General features: G+C 43.4%; 1 protein-coding gene across 1 annotated transcript in view; it reads left to right on the forward strand.

Annotated features, from left to right (window-relative positions):
- Positions 1-18,783, forward strand: part of cep104 (centrosomal protein 104) — a gene marked incomplete at its 5' end in the record, with an annotated part of 28,731 nt that overhangs the window by 7,737 nt on the left and 2,211 nt on the right. The window contains 14 exons of the mRNA XM_079167712.1: positions 1,283-1,438; positions 1,565-1,792; positions 2,560-2,775; positions 3,249-3,416; positions 4,081-4,248; positions 7,042-7,218; positions 10,619-10,819; positions 11,684-11,779; positions 12,080-12,161; positions 12,756-12,828; positions 12,978-13,086; positions 13,218-13,359; positions 15,262-15,329; positions 18,560-18,647. Of these exons, the coding sequence (XP_079023838.1) occupies positions 1,283-1,438; positions 1,565-1,792; positions 2,560-2,775; positions 3,249-3,416; positions 4,081-4,248; positions 7,042-7,218; positions 10,619-10,819; positions 11,684-11,779; positions 12,080-12,161; positions 12,756-12,828; positions 12,978-13,086; positions 13,218-13,359; positions 15,262-15,329; positions 18,560-18,647 (1,972 nt within the window). The remainder of the gene's footprint in view (positions 1-1,282; positions 1,439-1,564; positions 1,793-2,559; positions 2,776-3,248; positions 3,417-4,080; positions 4,249-7,041; positions 7,219-10,618; positions 10,820-11,683; positions 11,780-12,079; positions 12,162-12,755; positions 12,829-12,977; positions 13,087-13,217; positions 13,360-15,261; positions 15,330-18,559; positions 18,648-18,783) is intronic.

Here is an 18,783-nt window from a genome sequence, read left to right on the forward strand (position 1 = left end):
AGATAACACACACACACACACACACACACACACACACACACACACACTAACACCTTGTTAGCATGGCATATTAACACTGCAGACAAAGCAGTTGCCAGGGTAGTCATGCTGAAAATCCCTTGTCATCGCACCCTCAGGATGTCAAAGGATGTTTTTTTTGGGCGTCACATGATATCTGAAAACACATTAACACAGTTATCGTGTTCATTGCACCACTTGGTTTTGTCCAAAGGAGTAAAGAATCACAAAGTGTTGATGTTCAGGCTGTGTCACTTGGCACCTTGTTCGCAACTTATTACAGCTTCATGTCATTTCCTGACTTACTGGAAATTTCCAGCCCATAAATATTAGTGATTCACTGTGTGGCACACTTACTGTTAATGTGGCACTGGGGCTGTATGGGGCTCCAGTTGGGTTTAAAGGATGATTCTGGATAATTGCAATCTGGGTCTTATTTGTGTAGTTTCGGTCAATGTTTCTATTTTTGATCATAACACTGTGCTCACCAAAGTAATTGCTTTAAATTGCTCTGGGAACACAGTGACATCAGAAAAAGCTGATCCAAGGCATCAAAAAACAAGCATTTGTACGATCGGACAGGTTGTAAACACGCTGACGACTGAGCAAGAGTATCTAAATAAGTAAATAATCCCTCATCACACAGGAAAACGGTGAACAACTACAGAAAGTGCATTAGGTGGAAGATGAACCAGGAAGTTGAGCTGTTCACTGTGATGGGTGATGACAACTCACAGTTTGGGGAATAATTTCACCATTCACCTTAGTTTTCTCTTCGAAATAAGTTTGGCTAACGCGTGACTGCACATATATCTTTCCCCGTTAAACTTCTTCTTAATAATGTCACTGCAATCCCAGATGTCGGCAATTCACTTGGTGAGTACAATGGTATCGTTACCAACAAGCCTGAAAATAAGATCAAAGTTGTAATAAACTGGAGTAACCCTTTAAGAAAACGCCATGCCAAGAACAACACCAGAGCGAATGGAATTGTATTTAAGATCAGCGCCAAGGCAATGCGCATAAACGGTGAACAAAACAGTGTACAGGTAATGGAAAACAATCCCTTAAACTGTCAGCAGTGCTACATAAATATAGCAAATATCCAATAGACTTTTGGTCAGTCTAGGCTCACAAGGACATAAATCCAAACCATCATGAGACCATCGATACCGTACAAGAGTCCTGCCGCCATTTTTACCTGTGTAAGCATACAGTAAAGGGTCAGCCTGTCTTTACCTCTCCTTGTCCCGGGCTCTTCCAGGTGGGCGAGCGTTTGGCTCGATATGATGTGGAGAAGCGGTGTGCGATCGAAAAGGAAGACTATGACCTGGCCAAGAAGAAGAAGGAGCTGATGGAAGAGTACCGGAGGAGCGTCTACCAGCAGCTGGAGGTCCACAACCTGCTGGACATGGCAATGGTCAAGTCTTCACCTGTTTCACACCGTTTGTGTGATGGGAAAGATACATTTTTATCCGAGGTGTCGGTGTTCATGAGTCATTCTGCCAAAACTGAATTCTGTTCTGTCCCTCCGTCATGTCACCAGATCCCACGGGCTGCAGATTCATCCTCAGCAAAGGATCCTCCGGCCCTTCTGCCTTCTCCGGGTCGCCGTTCAGTCCCCACTAAGCCCCTTGGGTCCACAGACACATTCAGGGAGGGGAAAAAAACGAACGCTCCTCAGAACCAACAGTCAGACGCAGAAACTGTTGTGGCCAATCTGAGCAGCCAACCTGACGCGCCGTGCACCCCTGCTGCTGTACCCAAGATAGACGTAAGTGACACTTTATCAGATCATGCAACACATCACAACATCTTCACTCTGCATGAATCACGACCAACACTTGCAGACGCTTAAATACGTAACAACTTGTCTATATTATAATATTTGTTAAAGATGATATGGATTGTAGTCTGGACGGCTGTATCAGTAGCTTGCTCTGCTTGGATGGAATTCCTTTATTGTTGTAAGAATGACCGTAGCTTACAGTAGCATCTTGGGAACATGCCCCGTGCCGTAAGCCGCTGTAGTGTTGGAACACGGAGCACACAGGGAGATTATGACCAGCGGGGGCTTTTATGCTTTACTCACCGCCTACTAAGACTGGTCCTACTGCAGGTTTGGGTTTCGCTATTTAATTAAAAGCGGGCAACAGTTGGCTGACTCCGGCGGCTGCCAACCTGGCCTCAAGGCAGGGCTTTGAGCCTTGTACGAGGCAGCAGGGTGCCAGTTGGCCTCGGGGCACAGGAGACAGTGCTGACTGTGTGGAGATTGGGTTTGTATGGGTGGGGTTAAACGTTCATTGTCATCAGGATGTTGAACGATCGACCTATTCAGTGATCAAGTGAGAGTAAGTGAAAAAAGAACGGAGGGGTGGAGATGATACATTTTTTTAAATGTATGGACAGACTTGAAAGTGTAGATCGGGATTTTTTGGAGCCTTTGAAAATGATTCTGTTATTATTCTTTAATTAAATTAGCAAGAATGGTATAATGTCTTATTCTAAGCTTTCAATACCAATATTGTCCTGTGCCGATAGGTTACCTGTGTGCCTTATGATGAAAGGCCGCTACCAGCCTTTCAGAGGAAAGAGCGGCCTGTGGAGGCCACTCCGAGCCCTGAAGAGCAGCGCTCCCCCCAACCCGATGCTCAAAGGTCTCCACACAGCCCCGAGATGAGCGGAGAGCCAGAGCCCCTGGCGGAGAAGGCCCAGAGAGAGGCTAGCCTTCCACTAGAGGTCTATGGAGAAAGCCTGGTAAGAAAATAAGGTGGAAACACCTGGTTTGCTAAGCTAAATACGTGTTTTCATTTCTACTTCTACATGCCGGTATGTACTCTGAAAAATACCTTTTTGGTATCCCTTCAGGAGATTCTTATGTATAAGCCAGATACTATCGCCCTAATTTATCTGTCCCAAATATATTTGTATTGATGCATATGTCAGCAGAAATACCAAAGGTATGTTTGAAGGTACCGAGAACAAGTTTGTCCCCCAGAGAGATGACGAATTTGAAATATATGTTTACCTGCACCAATGGATCCAAGATTAAGATTCCTTTTAGCCCTTTTTTGGTTTACATCAACCCCTGAGAAAAATATCCAGCTCTGTAGCTGCAAGAGGCTCATTTTTCTCATTCCACATAGTCATTTGATCCATTGATAATATAAAAAGTATTGATTAGCGCAGCTTTAAAGGATCCTGTTATTTTGCCCTCTCTTCTTTTCCAGGTGGCTGGGGCGTATTCCAAAACCTGGTCCCACAGAGAGGATGCTCTCCTGGCCGTGCACAAGAAGCTTTCGGAGCTATCACCCGCCACCCCCAAGGAGGAGCTGAGAAACATGACAAGAGCGGCAGTCTTCCTTGTCAAGAAGGCACTCCTGGATAAAGTGTCATCTGTGAGTCACGTTCCTCAAAAGACAGTGGTCCCGGTGTGGATGCTGTGAACGTTAATCGAACAGAAACTTTTGCCAGTAAAGCTGCCCTATTAAGTCTTTAATAAATCACGTTTTCTGGATTCATTTTACAAACAGAGCTAACGTTCATGTAGTCAAATCATAAGCACACACATGCGCACTCTTGACAATGTTGACCCTGTCCCATATGCAACCCTAGTGCTCTCTCTCTCCCAGAGCTGGCTGCCTTAAACAAACAGTTTTGACAAGGATGGCCTTGTCACCCCTCTCTCGCCGACAGCTTGTATGGTAATAAATGGAGTAGTGCCGCAATAATTCTCATGTATTTATTTCCCTAGCCACGTTGATGCACAGAATGCTCCATTAAGATGTCAACTGGTTGATTTGCTGCTCCACAAACTTGCTTCACTTATTTAATACACCTTTCTCTGCCAACATCAAACATTGATAATTCAATTGACCTGTAAAAACCGGCTCGTTGGACTCTTTGCTTCCCTGATTGTCCCTCTCCATCTGCATACTCGAACCAACTCAAAGTAGACATTGCCAAGTCGAGCCTCTTTGCTAATTGACGTCACCCTGGTGCTAGCCTTTCTTGGAAAGTCCACTAAGTTTGGAGCTAAACGTCCACTGGCTCTCTCCTTAGGTTTTCCACGCCTCCTTGAAGTTGCTGCGGCTACTGCTGAGCCAGCTGATCCCAGGTCTGGGCCGGGCCGAGGTGACCCACTGCATAGACCAGACTTGGCCCGGCCTGCTGGCCAGGACTGGAGACTCAGCGAGCCGCCTCCGGGGCACGGCCAAAGCCTTCATCCAGGTATTGTAACACACTGGACTGACAGGTTTATGAGGCGCCAGTGGCACCAGCTGATTTCCATCTTCTAATAATCTATGTCATGATTCAAATAAGGGCGGATCTGTTATGGTGAGGGATCTTTTTAGCAGTGTGAGAAAGTCATTACATCACAGCTAAATGGTGACGCGATGAGTCAATGAATGTCTTAATTCTAACGCTTTTGTTCAGGTTAAAGCAGATAATTATGCCTCTACTGAATGATCTTTTTCATGACGGTGGATTTCTGGAAAGAAAAAACACAGAATAAAATTCATCTCCTGGTCAAACAGGCAGAACCATTGTGATATCGGCATGTAGTTTTTTGTAATGTAAGCAATTACTTTTAACGATCTAGATGTTACAAGTTTGCACAAATCTCAGTGAAGCAGTACTGTAATATTAAAAGATGCTACGACTATATACACTATACAACTCACTGAATTCATCAGCAACCGCTGTATTACACATGCAGGAGAAATCGATTAATTATGACATGTATTTATACAAATAACTGAATCCAACACTCAATCAAACTTTACGGCAAAGGCAAACTTTGTAAAAAGTTGACCGTGTGTACTTGGTACTACTGTGTTGTTATTATATTACTACTCGGTTTATTGAGCCTTCCTGTCTGGCCATGGGTGCCATGTAAGAGGTGACTCTCCATGTTGTTTTAATACAGTCCTCATTGAATTTAAAACACCTTATAAATACACAATAAGCTGTGAACATGTTGACATGTCCTCAATGTATAGAAACAACAAACTGTTCCATTATTCAACACTTAAGAAATAGTAAATCGCAAATATCTTTCTAAGAAAAGCTTCGTTGTATTGAACCCTGACATTAAGAGTTTGTCATTTCTGCTTGGTAAATGACTTAAACGGTTAATTCATTAGTTGTTGATCTGCTAATTGATTAAAAGGCTGAATCCCTCCTGTAAGCCCTTTCCTAAATAGTGTTGATGTCAGTAAAGTAATAATCTCATTTAATTAATAATCACATCAGATAAATACACATGAAACTTCCCCGACAATGACTTCCGTGCCCCTGCAGGTCAAACTGATTCTATTCATTTATTTACTTGAGTGCGTTTTTATGTGCATGTTGAATGGAGCAGGTGTTTGGCTCCATTCAGAATGAAATCCGTCTGATGTACAGCAGCCACGGATCTGCATTCAAAAAATGCCTTAATTACACACTCCAGAGTAAGCAAACAGAGGGAATATCATGTGTGTGTGTGTGTGTAACGTGTGTGAAATCCATTCCAACTTCCCTCCAAGGGCAAACTGTAGTAAACACTGCCTGCACGTGTGTTCACTCTATATCTGGGATTTTGGATTGAGGCAACACTTTTAGTCGCAATATACTACTTTATCTCTCAGAAACCAGCCGATTCTTCCAAGAAATATGCACCACCCATAAAAAAAATGGTTGAGAGAGCGGTTAAATTACAAACGGTCAAAGAGAGAAACTGTGTGTCTCCGCTGGAACACTGAGCTCATTTGAGCGAGCGTGAGCAGAAGCAGGACAGACATTTATGAAGTCACGATTATGAAACTAGTACTCTCAAAACAGAATGAGCTAGTTTTTTTTTCAATTTTACAGACATTGTTCCAACAGCATAACGTAAAGTCAAGGCCAAGGATGCCTTATGTTGTTTTCACACGGCTACGGGCCCCATTGAATTGGAACTTTGTAATGACACTATAAGAGCCACATGTAATGTTGCCACTGTATGCTGTAGATAGAAAGAATAACGCATGCCAGTATCTTAACACCTTTCATACGTGTGTGGCTTTTCCCCCAGAGTTTATATAGACGTCTGTAGGTATGGGTGAATGAGGTTGTGCGTGTTTAAGCAACCTGCTGATGCAGCGAGTAGCTGAACCGAGGGCGTTTGCGTCTTAGCCCTTAGTTCTCAGATTCGGCCAGTGTTGTCGGTTGGCATTTTCATCTAATTAAATAATTTAATAAGGGTTTCACCTGGCTGAGAGGACAGTTACATGCAAATACATGAACAAAGTAATCAAATGGAGTGTGTTTACTGTTTACTAAAGGAGCTTGTCACGTCTTAAGTTAGCTTCCCTAACATGACATTGACCTCAGGGTTGGATTCACTGGCGGGTGAGACCAGAAAGTATTACTGGGCTGATGGATTGAGTGGTGACTTTAATGTCCAACTCTCTGTGCACATTGTGTACTGTGCATTTGCTTTAATCTGTTGCAGTGTAACTCGTGCATCGGTGTGTCTGATGCGAAATTGATGCACAACAACCCCATACAGTCTGAAGTTCATGAGTCAAAATGAAATGTTCTTGTGGCAAAAGTACTCCAATCTGGGCCTTAGGCCACAACTGTGCAGACAGTTACCATGAGTCCCAGCCCTCTGAAATCATGACTGAATGCCTCTTTTTATGATGACAAATGACATGTTTGTTATTTTTGTGCGTGTGTGCCAAATTTCCGACGTACATTCCATTCACCTGGTGAGGTTAACATGGCAAACAACTGAGAGAAGTTTTTCCAAGAACCGTCCTCCGTCTTACTTTAATTGTACACTTGTATTCTCTGTCATGACTTGTCTCTCGAACAGATGCTTGTGTTGAATGACAAATCACCACGTGAAGCATCGCACAGATATGTTTACTGTACAGCACACATATTAGGATACTTAATTTAAAGGGGGGGCACCCTGTAAGGCTACATTGAGATTGCATGGCTTTAACTGTAAGTTCCAAAGTCATTGTCTCTTTTCTTATGTCCTTCTTTTAGGAAATTGCTGTTTTGAAGGATGTACGTGCTCTGCAGGTGATCCCTGGTGAGCTGGTGAAGCCCTTCAAATCCAGCTTCCCCTCCCGTCCGGCTCAGAGTCGGGCCGAGCTGCTCCAGAAGCTACTCGCTGACCTGGGTTCAGAAAACTCTGGCTTCACCCTGGACAATGTCATGAAGGTAAAAGACCGAAATCTGTGTTTTCTCTGGTACGGAAGTCGAGAGAGGCCGAGGCGGCAAATTTCTGCTTTCTGTTAGCTCAAGATCACAAGTTGATGATCTTGTGAAATCAATCTTTTGTTTGCTTTAGGAACCAAATGTAGACAGTCTGACCCCAAAAGTCTCAGAATGGAAGTTGAGAACAGCTTTGAAGATAATGAGAATATTATTACTTTACATAGAGGGGAAACAATTCAACCACAGCAGCCTTCGGCTGCCATAATCTTTAAATGTTTTCAGGGGATTTTATACCCTTAAAATCTCACAAATACATTTCAAATGTTCTAAACATTAGCAGCAGCAGCCAGTAAAATGCCACTGTAGATCTCTGCGTTCACAGCCCTCAATACTAGAGCTGTTAACAGCTACTACTTTAGTTTTTTTTTTGCAAAGTGTCAATTTCATCTCTTCCCAATCTGGAAATAGCAATCACGACACATCCTCTATAACATGATAGCACAAGTACTGTATATAGATACATACAGTACAGTGCCTGTATTATTCCACATAACAGTAGGCCTCCATCAGGCTGATTTTCCATTACACTGTAACTAACTGAAAAGGGGATCAGTCCCTCCCTGACTTTCTGTGGCCATCCAGTTCCCCCAGACAACATGTCGGTAAACTCCGGTCAGCTGAGACAATGTTGTCACCGTTGGCATCCACTTAACGTCCCCTGCACTCCTCTGGCTTCCAGCAGTGACCTAATATCTACGTGCAAACTATCCGACTGTTGACCAGGCCGGGCAGGGTCCTCCCCTCTCTAGTTTACGGCCGGTCCTCCACCCCATCCCCCTTCGCTCAGCCCTCCTCTTGACTCCGCACATCTTTTTATCAGCGAGAGCAGATTGTTGAGTTTGTCCACTGAGTTTCTCCACCCTCTGAAGCCAGAGACACACAGATGGCATTGGGTGGCCTGTGTTTGCATGTCCGCGCATGCTTGCTCAGCGCCTGTCGTCTTAGTATTGGCTGCCTCCCGTGTTTGCCTGGGAAACATTTCCAGTCTGGATTGAGACGTGACAGGAGGGCTGTGCTTTAGTCCACAGACTGCCTTTTCTCCGGATTTTCACATTATTTCACATTTTGATGAGAAACATGTCAGAGACACCAGATTGAGTGCAGGTGGCGATGCAGTAGGAGGGCTTATAATCAAATCTTCCCTTCAGAATAAGAATGGAAATATATGCACCTCTATACAGATTTCACCCTCTCAGTATGTACGTATGTATAAACCTGCAAACTCCATCACGGTGCCTTTGATTTAGTGTTAGGAGCCACCACCAAACAGAAACAAGCAAGTTGCACAACAGGAACAGCTGTTGTTTAATTAATTCATATTTAATAATTTAGCTGTTGCAGCTGTCCCCAACCACCCGGACGTGGACCGGCACCTGCCCACAAAGCGTTTGGCCATGGGTAATGGCAAAAAAAGAACTAAAAACCAGAATAACAAGAATAAAACAGGATGGTCCATTTGTGCGGTAATCTCTCCCCTGTCACACCCACAACACCCACACATGTGACACGAGGTCATCCGTGTCATCATCGCCCGCCACAAAGAGGATCGGCCCGAGCCACTAGGGCTGTACCGAATGTCATTTTTTATATTCAAAGCTTTTATTGAGGTTTAATGAAGCTATGAATGTCCGTTAATACAGCTGCTTGCCTCCCTTTCTGAGATTTCAGGCCACAGTGAAAAAGTGTTTTTGAGAGCCTAACGGCCAAACGCCTAAAAGTATAAATTGAAGGAGATTATTTTATTATTATTTAGAGATAAAAACATGTGAATTATGTAAATGATTATATCTTTTGACTGACTAAGACAATTATAGAGACAAAACAGCTCTCGCAGTGTGTGTGTGTGTGTGTGTGTGTGTGTGTGTGTGTGTGTGTGTGTGTGTGTGTGTGTGTGTGTGTGTGTGTGTGTTTGCAGGGAGAGTGAAAGAGAAAGGGGAAGAGAAGCTGGAAGGTGCAATCTTATGCAATATTTCTTTAATACTTTTTTTCTGCCAGAAAACAACAAAACGCTGGCAGTGCTTTTCATCTAGAAGCGCTCGGAGTGTCCACACAAAAGAGTTGGACCGCTCAGACAAAGAAACCGCTATGGACAGCCAAAGTTATTTATAATAATTATAATAATTCAATGTCATGAATGACGCTTCGAAGTTTTTAACTATTCGGTACAGACCTACGAGCCACACCACCCTATTCCAGCAGTGGAAAGGCCGTGGATGTATGAAGAGAAAGGCAGTGGGAGTGAGGGGGAAGAATTTAGTTAGTATTAAACCGGTACGCGGTGCTAAAAACAGGTTTGGGAACCCTGATTAATTAAACTCAAGGATGACTGAATCCTGAAATTCAAAGTAAATCCTCTGCTGTTATCTGCCTCTTTAAATGTCCCGACCAGCCCTCTTGACAGCTCCATAGTGTTGGCCCAGCTATATTTTGAGCATTCTTCCTTTTCCCCCATGCTGTCACCTGGGTGATCTGCTCCGAAGCGGGAGCCAAAGGGGGAGGAAGGGGGTGATTGAATTTCTTGTAATTAAAATGAGAAGTGGGTGGCTGAGACAACAGAGAATAATGGCAAAGAGCCATATGAACGAGGGGCGGCTGGCCTTTATGCCCAGTTTAGTTTTAACGTTCTCCTCTGGCGGGACGGCCATTGTGGTGCGACTCTCTGCACACAGATTATGTTTGTTAATGGGCTCCTTTTACGTCATGATGTGCACTTCCCTCAAAGGACTTCCTGAACAATGTTGCTGTTTTATTGCACATGAAACTAGACTGCAAATATCGCTTCATAATACTTGGCCTGCCAGGTTTCCCCAGCACACTGGAGGTGAGAGAAGGCCAGTCAAGTTCAATTGAATGGCACCTTTCAAAACACAATTTAACCGGTCTTACACAATCGGAAGAGCAACATCTGAAAACACAATCAGGATGAATAAAGTCAGATCAGTTTCAGTGATAGTTATAGTGGCCCAACAAGTTCCTTGAAGTCAAATGAGGAAGAACTCTGACAAAGGGTTTCCATGAACTGTTTTTTTATCAGATTATTTCCTGATAGCTGTCATGTGAATTTCCAAAATAGTCACATGTTGAGTGCCGGGAACCAACTTGGATGCACCGCTACGTGCAATGATCTCTCCTTTCGTCACGCTTCTTTGCAGTGAAACGGCCTGAAACTCTTTCTTACAGTTCCATGTGACTTTTACATCTCCATTTAAAGGTGCCTCTGTTCAACAGGTCAAACCAAAGCTGAAACTGCCTCATGGGATATGTTAGAACAGTAAAACCCAGTCATTTAAAATTCCTGCTCAATGTCCACATGTTAATAGAAAGCCCTGTTTTCCTCTGTCAGTTCTGCACAGCAGCTTTGGAGCACAACGCACCAGCGGTTCGAGAGCTGGCTGTGCGCATCATCTTATCCGCGTACCAGCAGCACAGAGCTGCTGTCCTCCACTACCTGCCACCCAACGACGCTGCTGCACGAAAGAACTTCCTCCTCAAAACCCTCTTCGATGGCTTTGCCAAGATTGATGGGAAGCTGGTGGATACTCAGGCAAGACGTTTTTTTATTTTTTCTTCACTGCAAATGAATCTCTCATTAACACTCCACACCTTCTTCACTTAAAGAAGGAATATAATACAACACACAACAAAATAACTGAAATCTCCTATTTCTATTGTGAAATATTTGTATTAGTGTCTATATATTGACTAATATATATACAAACTAAATTTGCATCTTAACTGACGTTCACAAACAGACTGTAGTCAGCGAGGAGCAGCTGGTACATGGACAGTGAAACTGTCAGACATGGCAGATGGGAGCACTCTCTTGAACGCTTTAGAGGGGACTGCGTGACGTCATGTCTTTATTTATTCTAAGCTGACAGTAACAGAGTTTCATGTTGCACACACAGCTAACTGCCTCCGCTGCTTCCTTTTGCCAAAGCCAGCACAGGCAGTCTTGTCTTTTACTCACCTGGTTATACAAACGATCCATGAGAGATCCATGCATGGATATGTTTGGTGGTATAATCCAAATCCTTCATGTCATCACCAACTGGACTAAGATTGCACTGGCGACAAACTGGACTTTCCCATCTTTACAAAATGTAGTAAAGGATAGCTTGTTATCTGAAACCACAAACGCAGCCGGTAAACAAGTCAGCTTGAGTTACCGTAAAGTTTGTGACTCACACAGTGACCATGTTTCTCAATTTTCACTGGCATTGTTAGCGACCTATCCCTCCCATTACGTAATGGCTCTAAGAGTCTGGACAGCTTTAAGCTCTTCAGTTTAAAAGATGGCGTGGTGAGCGAGAAAGATCTGTGATGTAAACAGGAGAAAGAGGGAAGAAAGGGAGCAACACAGAGTCAAATGCAACTGAAAAACTGACTGAGTCACTTTTTTCGCCAGATTTTGAATAAGGGAGGTGGTCAGCAGGATGGGCAAAAAGAGAAGGAGGAGATCCAGTCTCTTCAGGAGCAGCTGGCCGCCTTGAAAGAGATCACAGTAGGTGGAGTTGTCATTAGACTGCGATTACATCACTTCTTGTAATGGCTACTAATTTGTATTTATGACTCTGGGAGAATTTTGTCTCTCTAGGTGGTCAGAAACTCAGTTATTCACATGAACAGATACCAACACCGGTACATTATATATCTCCTTAAGAGTCTTATGAAGAGGACGTCCACTATTGTTCCACAAATTAATGTCTGTAGTCACTGTAGAGCTTTCCTTCTATTACAGCATCTCTGTTTGGAACTGTGCTCTCTGAAACCTATTCATATTTCTCTATGTCTGCTTGTGAAGGAGAGAGGGGATGAAAGCACCAAAGGACAAATGCCAAAGAAAGAAGCCCCCAAACCTGAGTCCCAAAAAGCTGGCAAAACAAGTACGTACACATGTTTGACTGGAAAGAAGCAGACAAAAGCCTCTCAGTTCCGAATCACATTAAAGATGTTCTTTCGTAGAGTTAAACGCCATTTTATACCGTGCTCCACCAGCTCTGGTTTGGATTGCGTTAAAGCACAGAGCGATATTGCTTCATGGCACAAAACAGCAACATGGTGCTAATGTAGTCTTTTGAGTCATGTGGCGCTAATGCCTTCGAATGTGACCTGTGATATGCGAGGGGACTATTTCAAAGGTATCTCTGAGGTCACGGTAGTTAGGCACTTTAGTGTCAGCACGGTCATTGAGATGCAAAAAAAAGAAGAAATAAATAAAATCAATGACCATTTCCAAAGGGGGACGGGGAGCCTCACAGCGTCTACTTTTGTTGTTAGTTGCCCAGCAACAGTGTTCTCGAGAGTTTAACCATTTGAACCCAAAGTATGGTGCTTGTCTTAGCATGACTATAAACAAGAAACACAACCTCCATTTGAAGAGAATACAACAATAAGACATTATTATAAGAGGCGAGTTAAGTGTTGCGGGATGTTTTGCAGTCATGACAAGTAACAGATGCTGTCTTCTTCATTTCCAGCTGTCACAAAAGTGCCGCAGAACAAGGTCGCAGACAGTGTTGACGTCCAACAGTCGATCAACTATCTGGACAAGTAAGAGACTCAATGGAGACCTTTTTAAATACAAGTTACTGGAATAATAGAAAGAATGTATATAGCATATTAGCCTAGCCCTGGTATCACAGGTTTAATGTTTTCTGTGCAGTTTTCTCACAGTCTTATTCTTTCTCCCACCGTTCCAGCCTGTGTATATTCTGCGGTAAAAAGGACGAGTCATTCACAGAGGACGGATTGGACCTCCACTACTGGAAACACTGTCCTATGCTGAGACGCTGCGACGAATGCAGACAGGTAGGTTTTCAAAAGGCGTCGGCATGTATGGAGTCCCCCTGAAAGAAGGGGCATCTGCCTATAGCTGGTTACTCACCAGCTCGGTTACGAAGCTTGAAGACTTTGCATAAAGCTCTGCGTTGTGTTCGCAGGTAGTCGAGATAGCCAGCCTCACAGAGCACCTACTCGGCGAATGTGAAAGCAGGTCCAAGTTCAGCCAGTGCCCACGCTGCTCAGAGGCCGTGGCCACTGAGGAGCTGACTCTACACCATGTCCAGGGCCCCGCCTGCAACCGTGAGTTCTCAGTCTCGCTCTATCAAGCCATTGGAAACTTTCTGAAATGTCCTTATGTGTAGAAATTATTATTCATTATTCTTTTTTTTTTAATCTTTATTAGATGGTGACAGTTTAAAATCAATAGGAGATAATAATATGACATGGAACAAATGTCCCAAGCCAGAATAATGGACATTGCACACGGTAAAAGTCATAACCCCGAGACTATCAGGACACTTGTAATGGGTAGTTTTCAATGTGACCAAAAATGTACTGATAAAACTTATTTTGTATTTGTCAGTGACCGATTACATAACCAAAACTACTAAATAAAACCAAAATAACCTCACGATATATTGCTTTACTGTTGCACCTTGTGGCACAAAGGGAGACATTTTCTGGCAGAATTAGTATATTAGAAGTTATTTGTTAACAACAATATTTGAAGTTAGCTCTTATCAATCCCTAGGACATGGTTGGTGTCAGATTATATGTTGAGCAATCATTATAAAATGTAACCAAGCAAATGAGTCTTTCTCTGTACTCCTGTTTATATTTATTTTAAATGAAACAAGGACTATGAGGTTAAAGCGACGACTTGATTTGATGGTGTTTGCATCCTTGTACATAGTTCCCCAATTTGAAGGGACAGAATTTAAATAGCAGAGTGAGCATCATCTAAAATAAAGGCATCAGAAACGTGGTGTCTTCCCTGGTGATGCAGCCAGCTGCACATCTTGCTTGTTTTGGACACACACACACACACACACACACACCACATGCTCAGTTCGACTGAGGTCAGGTCATTGGCTCGGCCCTTTCAAAAAGATTCCACTGTTTGGCCTAAAATCTATTTGATAACCTTGTCTGTCTGTTAAAGAGTTAAGATCGTTGTCTTGCTGTATTGTCCTTAAATTGGGGGGATTGCATCTATCCAGTGTCTTCTGGCTGCACCTTCTCTTTGGGTCCATTTGTGGTCAGTGAGTGTTCTCTCCAGCTTTACCTTTGCGTGCTTAAGCTCCTTTGCTTGGCTCGACATAAGCAACACCACAATTCAATTCCAATACAACTCCAACACATGGCTGTGAGGCTACTTAGGTCTTTCTTGTTGTTTTTTTGCCTCTGCAAGCCGACTTTGTTGACTTCAGACTTGTCTCCAGAGAGCACTTTGCCAAACTGTACTCGATATTATCCTTTGGATGAGTATAGGCAATGTATCTCATGTAGATCTGACAGTGTTTGTCCTCAAACCTCAAACCTCTCCTTCCTTCTCTCACAGAGCACCAAAAAGAAACATAATTTCCTCAATTAGATCAAGCATAACATTTCATTCACCGATCTCAGGTGGATGAACATACTTCGGTTCATGTTTCTTTTTACTTCCTGGTCTTTACGTTGGTTCTAAACAGCCTGTTTTTCTTGAGCTGGCCTTTGTTCTGCTCCCAGTGCAGCTCAGATGTCTCTTTTAATATATTTGGCTCAGTTTGTCGGATAGTCGTCCTCCAACAGGTGGCCTACAGCACAAGGCTCTTTTAAAACATGAAAAATGTTCTCAACGTTCTCACTGTGCTACACGGAGCCTTGAAGAAATCAGAAGTCAGTGCTTTTCCACAGTGTTGTTGTGCAGCCCTGTTGCCAGTGTTTATTATCTGAACGCTGAGGTCAGCTTTTGCTATAGGAACGTCCTGTTCTTGTTGTTTTGTTCCAAAGTTTACTGTCAATGTAGCATCCAAACTGAAGACAGATACTTTTTGTAGACTTGCACTACGTCTCTATTACCAGCCATGTCTCCATAGATAAATGATACCAGTCAGCCTTTTGTGTTCCCATAATTTTCATTTTCTCTGGAACGTTCTCGGGGCCTTTTCTGTAATTGTATATTCGGTAGCTTAATTTAAAGGTGTCGTGTTTCTATTTCAGCCCCCATCTCGGATAAAGGCTCCAACCACTGTCCTTTGTGTCACAACAACTTCATGCCTGGAGAGAAGGTGAGATTCTGTTTCTGTTTTTTCTTTTACCTTAATTCAACCAGGTTTGTCCCATTGAGATCGAAGATCTCTCTCACATGGGAGACCTGGACAAGAATAGGAACAACACAATGAAAGTTACTGTGAGGTAATGAAGCAGTCTCAATTTAATGCTGATGCCTCTATATGACCTACATAAGTAAACGAGACAATCAGCGAGAGGACTGTCTATGTCTATGAAGTCATTCTTAAAGCTTGTCATCGGTGCCACCGGGTCGGATTCCTCACAAAATCAGATGAAATCATTCAGGTTTTCCAGGAACTCCTTCAGCTCAGACTCAGTGGGGCCTCTAGCAGCGAGCAGCCCGATGCGGACCTACCCAGATCTGGCTTCGCCGCCGCCTTCAACCTGCCAGGAGCAGAGCAGAGCAGAGCAGAGCTGCTCCACGCTGCTGGAGGCCCAGGCCGTATTGCTGGGCCCGCTGTAGGGAAGGGAGGCACGGGAGGATCAGGACTTAGCAAGGCAGACTGTCAAACCCCTGCCGCAGTAAAATGAGAGGTTTTCTAAAGGGATTCTGGTGCTCGGACACACTACCACTTCCGTCCACAGGGACCGCCAACATCAACAGAAATGAAAGTTTGGGTAACATTAAAATGGCCTCAATAGATTGCGCAATAGTTTTGAAACTTATTCAAGGTTACTATGCTCTGACGTTTATGATCAGTCTGTAGATTGGTCCATGCAGCAGGTTGGAGGAAATCTAAACGTTTTCTTTCCAAATTCAGTTCTGACTTAGGGAACAACAAAGCCAAAAAAGTCCTTCAAAAGGAGATTGTCATTTCAATAATTGTAAAGACGATAAGTAGGTAGGAATTTTACCAAGATCCACAGTTTGTAATGAATCTCAGAGCCCCTTAAAACACGCTATACAGCATGTGAAGACAGTGAGCTGAGGCATTCATGTACAACACATCAGCATAATCAACAGGTGAAACGGTACACTACACCAATTTTTCGTTTCACACCAAAACGAAAAACAAGACTGCATGAGAGACAAACTGTACCAGTTTTGTCACTAACATCTCTGTGATCATGTTTTGTGTGAAGAAATGGCTTAATTAAAGTATATTATAGCATAAGCATTAAAAAGATGTGAAGTGTGTCCCTTCAGTGAACTTTTTTGCACGTCAAGCTTATTGTTTCCTTACAAAATAATAAAAAAAACAACAACAACCTAGGTCTCTTGTAGAGCGCTGCGTCCTAGGTTATAATGGAGCAACTCTTGGTACGATTAGGATTTTCACACAACTTGGGCCTGAACTTCACTCTGTGAGCGTTTCTATTTTCCATCTTTTATATCAACACAGAAACTCAAAAAGCATCTAATATGAGGCTTGAGGAGCAAACAGGTGTTGAGGTAAAACACTGCTATTGTTGGCCTTTTAAAGGCTTCAAAGCAGGCGAAGCCTTTGTTCTTAATGGGCTGTTTCATTTGTCTCAGGATGAAATAGATACCGTCACATTCTTCACATTCCTATTAGTTTGAGGAGAAGTAAAGACAAAAATACCCGGATTTAGTCGTGGAAATCCATTTTTGATATACATTTTTAATAGATTGTGCTTTCCATAAATCTTTTTTGTGGCTTTACGATAATTCAATAATTTGTATACTAATTATAAACACTGAACAATAGATGACTGTTGGACAAGTTCAGGTTTCCTTTGATTCCAGCAGTGCTGACAGTTTTCCTGCTGAGGCCGCTCCCTGCTGTGTATTATGTCGACAACGTTTCAACAATAACAGGAAAAGATTGCAGTTACAGATTAACTGGAAATCTTACTTTGATATGAATCAACAGATAGAATGTATCAATGAGGAAACGTAATCAAAATGTTTAACAATAGTAGCATGAACTCAATACCTTGAGTGACGGGTTGAACATGCCATAATATTACGACAGGGGAAATAGTTCGCTCTTATCTCGCACACGTCAACAGCGCTCATATTTCAGCGCTCTTGGAGCTTCTCATCCCTCACTTATCCTTTATGTCCGTCCACAGGCTTTTGGTGAGAGAAGTTTCAAACGGATACACTAAAAGATGAAACAACAGTGTAGCCTTTCATTTGTCTTCCGTTACGTTTCTGTCATCGTGGCGTCTAATGAATCATGCAAACTCGTCTTTCAAGGACCCACAAGAGCTCCGTGAGTCGGTCTGACCGTCGCCTGTCCTGACCCAGCCTGTCCCAGGTGGCAGCAGCACTTTGGAAATGAAACTTCTGGATAAAACTCGAAAACAAGAATCCCAACCGGTGGTTAAAACCCTCACACTTCAGTTTGAATGTGGGGGTTCATGTTGGAGAAGATTGTTCCCATCAGTGTTATTATAATCACGACCGATCTCTGATGGAAGATAGACATCGCACTCAAATTATGCTACTTCTGTGGTGACCACGGGGAACCGGGGGAGGGGAGGGGAGGATCTGGGTTTGATTCTGGAGACGTAGCCAGACAAACATTCACCACAGCCAAGGTGGGCGGAAGGTTCTCAAATTAAGCAACTTCCGATTCTGGGAGGTACGGCGAAAAAAAATCCCAATAAAAGGCTCGTTCGGGACCCTGTAATTGGTGCACATTTGAGATTGTATGTCGTTTCTGCCTTGTAAATGTTGTGCTGGCAGAATTTAAAAGTGTCGCTCCTGATTTGTGATTGGCCGATCCAACGTGCTAATGTTTGCTGTGGAAAAGGCCCGTTAGCCTTTTGTTTGTGTGCTTAGCAGGAATGTGAGTCTCTTTGTCAACATGTTGGCTTGTCCCACATAAAACATAAATTATACACCATGTTTCCAGATTCCAGGACTTTACCGTTGAACCATTTTCATTCCCTGCAAACAACTTAGTGTCCAAGTAGGATAAGACATGAGAGCTGTTGAGATGAAGCCCAAATGTACAGTGACACTTATTATGCAACCGTGGCCGTACCTCATTTGTGTTCTCATTCACTCGCGACATGAAGTCGCCCACCTCTCACACCCTCAAAAAATGAACGAAGAAAATAACTCACAGAGAGTCACATTCTCGCTGCCAGAGCTGCGAGCGTTGACTCAATGAAAGACTGCAGTGTTGGTGGGAGGGAGGGAGGGCAGCCATTCGGGCCTTGACTGGGCCTACAGTCACCCGTGGCCGTCCCGATCGAGAGAGTATCTGAGAGAGGAACGTTTACTCACTGAGCTACTTTGTCCCTGTTGCAGGCCTGGAAGGCTCACCTCATGGGCAGGGAGGGCTGTAAACAAAACTCACGCAGGACTGCGGTGTCCCAGAGAACCCAGCCAGCACAAGGTAAAGCATTCATACACCCTCTGCTTACACCCGCCTCCCTAACGCTCCATGTAGAAGCTATACAAAGTGCCCATGCTTGTTGGTAGAACTTCATGTTGTAACCGTTTCCTGCCTCAGAAACACACAAAATAAGGCC

Source organism: Pholis gunnellus (genome assembly GCF_910591455.1).
Source record: "Pholis gunnellus genome assembly, chromosome: 2".
Lineage (NCBI taxonomy): Eukaryota > Metazoa > Chordata > Actinopteri > Perciformes > Pholidae > Pholis > Pholis gunnellus.